Source organism: Nicotiana attenuata, unplaced genomic scaffold (assembly GCF_001879085.1).
Source record: "Nicotiana attenuata strain UT unplaced genomic scaffold, NIATTr2, whole genome shotgun sequence".
Lineage (NCBI taxonomy): Eukaryota > Viridiplantae > Streptophyta > Magnoliopsida > Solanales > Solanaceae > Nicotiana > Nicotiana attenuata.
In genome coordinates this window covers 1-7243 of record NW_017673898.1, presented here as the reverse complement: position 1 = coordinate 7243, position 7243 = coordinate 1, and the positions used below count along the sequence as shown (strand labels likewise).

Sequence of the window (7243 nt, the reverse complement as noted above, 5' to 3'; positions counted from 1 at the left end):
CCGGAAGGAAGAAACAGATTTAATTATTATCTCTCTATATATTGATGATTTATTAGTTACAGGTAGCAGTTCATACTTAATCAGTCAGTTTAAGACTGAAATGAAGGAGGTCTTTGAGATGACAGACCTTGGTGTTCTACTTCCTTGGGATGTAAGTTCAGCAAAAACAAAATGAGATTTTTATATGCCAAAGAAATTCTGAAAAAGTTCAAAATGGAGGATTGCAAGCCTATAACGACTCCTATTAATCAAAAGGACAAGTTTTGCAAAGAGGATGGAGCTGAAAAGATTGATGAAAGACTTTACAGGAGCTTGATAGGTTGCCTGGTGTACTTGACCGCAACGAGGCCAAATATTGTTCATTCTGTGAGTTTACTTTTGAGGTATATGCACTGTGCCAGCAAAATTCATTTTCAAGCAGATAAACGTGTTATTAGATATGTCAAAGGTACTGTTAATTTTGGCTTCATGTTCAAAAGAGCTTGAGACTTTCAGTTTCATGGATATTCTGATAGCGATTGGGCGGGCTGCTTAGATGATATGAGAAGCACTTCAGATTATTGTTTCATCTTTGGTTTTGGTGCATTCTCTTGGTGTTCAAAGAAGCAAGATGTAGTTGCTCAATCTACAGCTAAAACAGAGTATGTTGCAGCTGCATCAGCTGTGAATTATGCTCTTTGGGTTAGGAAACTGCTGGCAGATTTGTACATGGAGCAAAAGAAGAGCACTGAAATCTTTGTTGATTATCAAGCTGCAATTTCTATTGCAAATAATCCCGTGTTCCATGGGAAGACAAAACATTTCAAGATCAAGCTTTATTTCTTAAGAGAAGTGCAAAAGAATGGGGAGGTAGCTTTAGTATATTGCAAAAGCGAATTTCAGATTGCTGATATTTTAACTAAGACTCTACCTAGATCCATATTTGAATTTCTTACATAAAAACTTGGTGTTGCTTCTCTTGAGTCAATGAGGAGTTTTGAAATTACTGCCTCAACAGCTGGAAATTTTGCATAACTGCTGAAGTTCAAAATCTGCTCAAAGCAAGGAAGTTGTTGAGATAAATAAGCCTGAAACTGTTAGCAGAATCTTATCTTTCTGTTGCTATTTGTTAAAATATAGCTGTTAGGGATAATCTGCAGCTGATTTTTCTGCTTTTCTTTAGAGCTTTTCAGTTATAAATTCTTGTATAAATATGGCTTTGATTATTGAATAAAATATAATGAGCAGTATATTCATATCTCCTTTATTCCTTTGCTTATATCTTGCTTTAAATTCCAACACATACATTAGTGCTAAAGCGTATAGATGAGATAGTACATAGTTTTGCTAACCCAAAGTAGGAGCCAAAAGGATAAGTTCCTCTATGGTCAATTTTTGAAGATGCAAAGCAATTGTCTACTTATCATATTTTCTATTTTATGGCTATGTTTCATTCATCCTTTTTGCCGTTTTTCTTTTTCCTCAAACATTTTTGTCGAACAGAATTAGAGTGAAGCATGGCATGATGAGCGAGTAAGACTGATTAATAGCATGTTTGGCCAAGATGTAAATATCAGCTTATTTTGAGAAGTATTTTTTTTCAAAAGTATCTTTAGTGAGAAACAGTTTGTATTTGGCTAATTAACTTGAAAAGTACTTCTGAGTAGCAATTAGTGTTTGACCAAACTTTTAAAAACTGCTTCTAAGTGTATTTTTCTCAAAAGTGCTCTTGGAGAAAAGCTACTTTTTTTCTGCTTCTGTTGTGACTAAAATAGCTGACTTGGAAGCCAGCAAAGCTGCCACAAAGGATGGTCACATGGATAAGACACGTAGGAGTTTCAGAAGAGTTATTCCTCCAAAAAGACTTGGAGATTACGTTTGGAAAGGTGATGGTCACGCGAATAAGGACAAAGTTGATTAGGCAAAAAGAGTATAAAGCAACAGGAAAAAGGGCATTAAGGGTTAGACCAATATTGATATGAGTTTTCTCTGTTTTCTCCCTCTTTTCTTCTAGTTCCTCATCTCCTTCTTTAGTTATCTATTTCCAGTACTTCTACTGTAATTTTTCTGCTTTCAGTCACAATTGGATTATCAGCAATTGTAATTTTGAGCTAAGTTCCTATTAATATAGTTTGGGAGGTTTTGGTTACTGTTTCATTACTGAACTTGTTACATTGGTGCTTTCATCCAGAGGTCTTCCATGGATGACCAAAGACTCAAGTCTCGTTGAAGAATCTGTTCAGGCAGCATCGAATTCGTTCGCTAAGGACATTGGTGATATACGTTCGATGTTGATGGAGGTTATGGGGAGAACGGCTATGCCCGCTGTTATAAAATCAGATCCAACTATGGAGGTCACTCCGGCGATGATTCACCGCCACAAGCCGGAGATTGGTCGGTTTTGCAGTGAGAATCCAGAGGCATGGATTTTTCAGGTGGAGCGCTACTTCGTATTTTACAAAACATCAGAATCGGAGCAACTAACCATTGCATCCTTTTACCTCGATGGAGAGGCACTGGAATGGTACCGGTGGCTTTTTCGAAATAAACAATTGGTGGACTGGGACCACTTTGCAGCGAAGGACAGAATTCGTTTTCGACAAAAAAGATTGGAATCGGTAGAGGGACGGCTGGCGAAGCTCCGTCAAACCACCACCGTATCGGAGTTCCAGAAGCGGTTTGAGACCCTTGCAAATGAAACAGGCGACATGACTGATGCTCGTATGGTACGTATTTTTATTTCTGGGCTTCCTGAGGATATTAAGAATTCTGTATTGGTCCATAGGCCCAAAACTTACGAAGAGACCCTTGATTTGGCCCATATCCATGAGCATCGAATCCAAGCTGAAAAGGGACCTGCCCGACCCGCCTTTGCTCGAACAACCTCCATATTGCCAACCCCTAACTTGGCTCCCCTAAATCAAAATACCTCCACCTCCCTCACCACTAATGCTACTGCCTCCCAAACATCAAATCGTCCTCTTATTAAGCGGCTATCTCATATAGAGGTCCAGAGCCGTCGTGAGCGTGGGTTGTGTTTCTACTGTGAGGAAAAATTTGTACCAGGACATAAGTGTAAGACTCCATCCCAGCTTCTCTTGCTCACTAATGAACCTGATATTGACCCTAAATTGTCGGAACCTGTCGCCTCTGATGATTTTATTGCGGAGGAGCTGCAATGTTTGGAACTACAAGAACCTTCGTCAATTTCTTATCATGCTTTAACTGGAGGTATTTCGCCATCGACTCTGAGATTTACAGGCCAAGTCAATGGTACTCCGGTTCAGGTCTTGGTGGACGGAGGAAGCACACATAACTTCATCCAACCTCGAGCCGCTAAGCACCTCCAGCTTCCTATTGAGTCGGTTCCAATTTTCTCAGTTATGGTGGGTAGTGGACAGCGCCTTCCAAGTAATGCAGTGGCGAGGCAAACCAATATGGTAATCCAAGGGCATACACTAGTGGAAGATTTATATATCTTGCCATTCCATGGATCCGACATAGTGCTGGGAGTGGCATGGATGGCCACCTTGGGGCCGGTAATTACAAATTATGCAACCAGGGAATTCGGGTTTACATTGAATGGGTTGCGAACAACTTGGAAGGGAGATTGTCCGACGGATACCCAAGTGATACAGTTGCATAGCCTACGAAGAATGGCCGCCACTGATGCCATATCTTCGTTCTTTAGGCTAGAGATGGTTACAGAGGAGGTACCTGATACAAGGGAAGCAGCTGTGGAATTGGTTGCTCTCTTGAGTAAGTTTGAAGATGTATTCCAGAGACCCACAAGCCTTCCTCCCTCGCGTGACCAGGACCATCAAATCCATCTTGCACCCGGGGCTCAACCTGTGAATGTAAAGCCATATAGATATCCTCATTTTCAAAAGCAGGTAATGGAGCAGCTTGTTGCGGATATGCTTCGAGAGGGACTGATACAACCTAGCACAAGCCCTTTCTCTTCTCCAGTACTGCTGGTACGAAAGAAGGATGGGACATGGAGGTTTTGTGTAGACTATCGGGCCTTGAATGCCATTACCGTCCGTGATCGCTTCCCAATTCCAACCATTGACGAATTATTTGATGAACTACATGGCGCTCATTATTTCTCTAAGCTGGATTTATTATCCGGATACCATCAAATAAGAGTCAGACCCGAGGATGTGGCTAAGACAGCTTTTCGGACCCATGATGGACATTATGAATTTTTGGTAATGCCGTTTGGGCTAACTAATGCTCCCTCAACGTTCCAAGCCACTATGAATGAGGTATTTAGACCCCACTTGCGTCGTTTTGTGCTGGTATTCTTTGACGACATCCTAGTTTATAATCCTTCCTGGGTTGCTCACTTGGAACACCTAGCTGTAGTATTACATTTATTGTGCCAGCACCATCTAGTGGCCAAGCGCTCTAAGTGCTTGTTTGGGCAAACTTCTGTTGATTATTTGGGGCACATTATCTCAGCCCAAGGATTGTCTGTTGACCCCGCCAAGATTCATGCTATTCAACAATGGCCTCCACCCCATTCAATCAAGGAAATTCGTAGCTTTTTGGGGCTAGCGGGCTACTACAGACGTTTCATTCATCATTATGCTGCAGTAGCTGGACCCTTATCAGATTTGTTGCGCAAGGATTCCTTCCGATGGGGAGAGAAGGAACAACAAGCCTTTGATACTCTTAAGGATAAGTTGGGGTCTACACCTGTTCTAACTTTACCAGATTTTAGCCAAGAGTTCCAAGTCGAAACTGATGCATCGGGGCAAGGAATTGGTGCTATTCTTTCCCAACGGGGTCATCCCATTGCATACTTCAGTCAAAAATTAAGCCCCCGAATGCAGGCCGCTTCAACTTACCACCGAAAAATGTTTGCTATTACTCAAGCAGTGATAAATGGAGACAATATCTTTTGGGATGCAAATTTACCATCCTTACGGATCAGCAATCTTTAAGGAACCTGACCACTCAAACAATCCAAACACCTGAACAACAAAAATGGCTCACTAAGCTGGTCGGCTATGACTTTCGAATTTCTTACAGGCCTGGAAAATAGAACTCTGCAGCTGATGCCTTGTCTCGCCAGTCAGAGGCTGCTTTAATGGCTCTTTCAGTCCAAACTCTTCACCTTGAACAAGATTTGAAGCAGTTAAATCAAACCCACCCTGAATTGATTGCGATTCAACAAGCAGTACACCAAGGAGATTTGGCATATGCTGAGTACCAGTTCAAGGAAGGCCTGCTGTTCTACAAGGGTCGACTGGTGATTCCCTCAGATGCTGCTCTTCGCCAAAAATTAATCTATGAGTTCCATGCTACATCTATTGGTGGTCATGCTGGGATCGCGTGCACTTATCATCGTCTGGCTTCTAATTTCTTTTGGAGGCAAATGCGCAAGGATATACACACGTTTGTCGCTGTGTGTCACATTTGCCAACAGATGAAGGATTCGCATATACACCCTGCAGGTCTATTGCAACCCCTGCCTATCCCGGATCAGGTCTTTGAAGATATTGCTATGGACATCATCACTTGCCTGCCTAGTTCCAGAGGGAAGACCACTATTATGACTGTGGTCGACCGTCTCACCAAGTACAGCCACTTCATACCCCTACCTTCGACTTTTTCATCTCATACAGTGGCTGAAGCTTTTGTGGTAGGTATAATCAGGCTCCATGGGCCTCCTCGCACCATTGTGACTGTGAGCACATGATTTTTGCCCTAAGCAAATTATTCCCAAAGTTCAAACAAAATGATTTTTTTTGTTTTTCTTATTATTACTATTTTTACAATTTTGGTGAATCTTGGTGTCATTTTGTGCTAATTGTTTGCATTTTATTTGTGCATGTTTATTTCGTTTTAATTAAATGGAAAAATACAAAATATACGTGCATATGCATTTAGGACATTTTTTTTAATTAGTAATTAGTCATTTTATAAAAAAAAAAAAGAAAATCACAAAAAAAAATTGTTGTTTAATTTGCACCTTTAATTTTAACTTTGATTTTAGGTGGTTTTTCTTTCAATTTGTTTTAATTATCTGTGATAATTATTTTTTAGGATTAATTAGCATTTTTGATAGGTTAATTTGGTTTTATAATTTAATTTAGATTTTAGTTTAATCTTGAAAAAAAAAAAGGGAAAGAGGAAAAATTGTGGAAATTAGATTGAAATTGGGTTTGTCTTGATTAAATTCCCAAACCCATCCCAAATTCCCCAAAAAACCCGTCCAAATAGCCCCATGCCTGGCCCAAGTCCACCCCAAGCCCGATCCAATGTCCCCCATCCTAAAAAACGACACCGTTTGGTTCCAGTTAATCTCAGCCGTCGAGGTAAAGAGATCCAACGGTTGAGAACTGATGAGGTGTTAATATATAAGTGTCCGAACCTCTACCCCCCCACCCCTCTGTCTCTCTCTCTCACCCCATCTCTCAGAGACCCTAGAGCCGCCGGTATAACACCACCGCTACCCCGCCCCTCTCCGCCATTCTCCACCCTAGCGCCGCCGGCCGGAAATCGCCGCCGGCGGCGGCGAAGCTCCAAATGACCCCAAAATTTCACCACAAACTCATCTTCCCCTCCTCTTTCCAACCCCCATAGCCATTCCATTCGAATCATAACCAATCGTTCCGAATATTAGATCGAAATTTCCGGCCAAAACACAACTTTGCCCAAACCACCCCAAATTAACACCACCTAACCGCCTTCACCTTCTCTTTCAAACCCCCTAAGCCCCGCCCCTCGAATCTGACCCGAGCATCTCGAATATTGGACTGAAATTTTCCGGCCAAAGTTCAAAGTAGCCTAATCGAGCCCAGATTAACACCATAGGACCGCCTGGTCTTCCCCTATCAGACCCCCATGGACGTTCGGTTCAAATGTGACCGGAATGGTTCGAATTTCAATTTCAAAGTTTTCCGGCGGAACCCTAGATAAGTTTTTCTTCAACAGTGTCCTTTCTTTGTTTATTTTGTTGTTTGCATGTGTTTAGTCATCAGTTGCCTTCTTGTGTTGCTTATTAGTTCTGATTTTTAGCAATTAGGTTAGTTTCAGTGGCCTTGGCGCATAATTCTGACTTGGTTAATTTTCTTTGTTTCATCATCCTTGACTGATTTGATACTGCTAGTTTAATTGTCATCTTGACCTGATGTTATTAAATGTTCAAATGATAGCCTTAAGTCATAGAACTTTCTGTTATTTGGATGTTAATTTGTTAGTTCAACTTCTGTTTATTTTGATTAGGTTAATTCTGTTTTTCTGATTAGTATTA

At 41.1% G+C, this 7243-nt stretch overlaps 1 protein-coding gene across 1 annotated transcript; it reads left to right on the top strand.

Annotated features, from left to right (window-relative positions):
• Positions 1 to 213: 213 nt before the first annotated feature.
• LOC109217575 lies at positions 214 to 4928 on the top strand. Its single transcript, XM_019381832.1, has 5 exons — positions 214 to 366; positions 496 to 849; positions 1755 to 1940; positions 2057 to 2079; positions 2171 to 4928. The coding sequence occupies exons 1-5, from the start codon at positions 214 to 216 to the stop codon at positions 4926 to 4928; spliced, it is 3474 nt and encodes a 1157-aa protein (XP_019237377.1).
• Positions 4929 to 7243: the final 2315 nt, after the last annotated feature.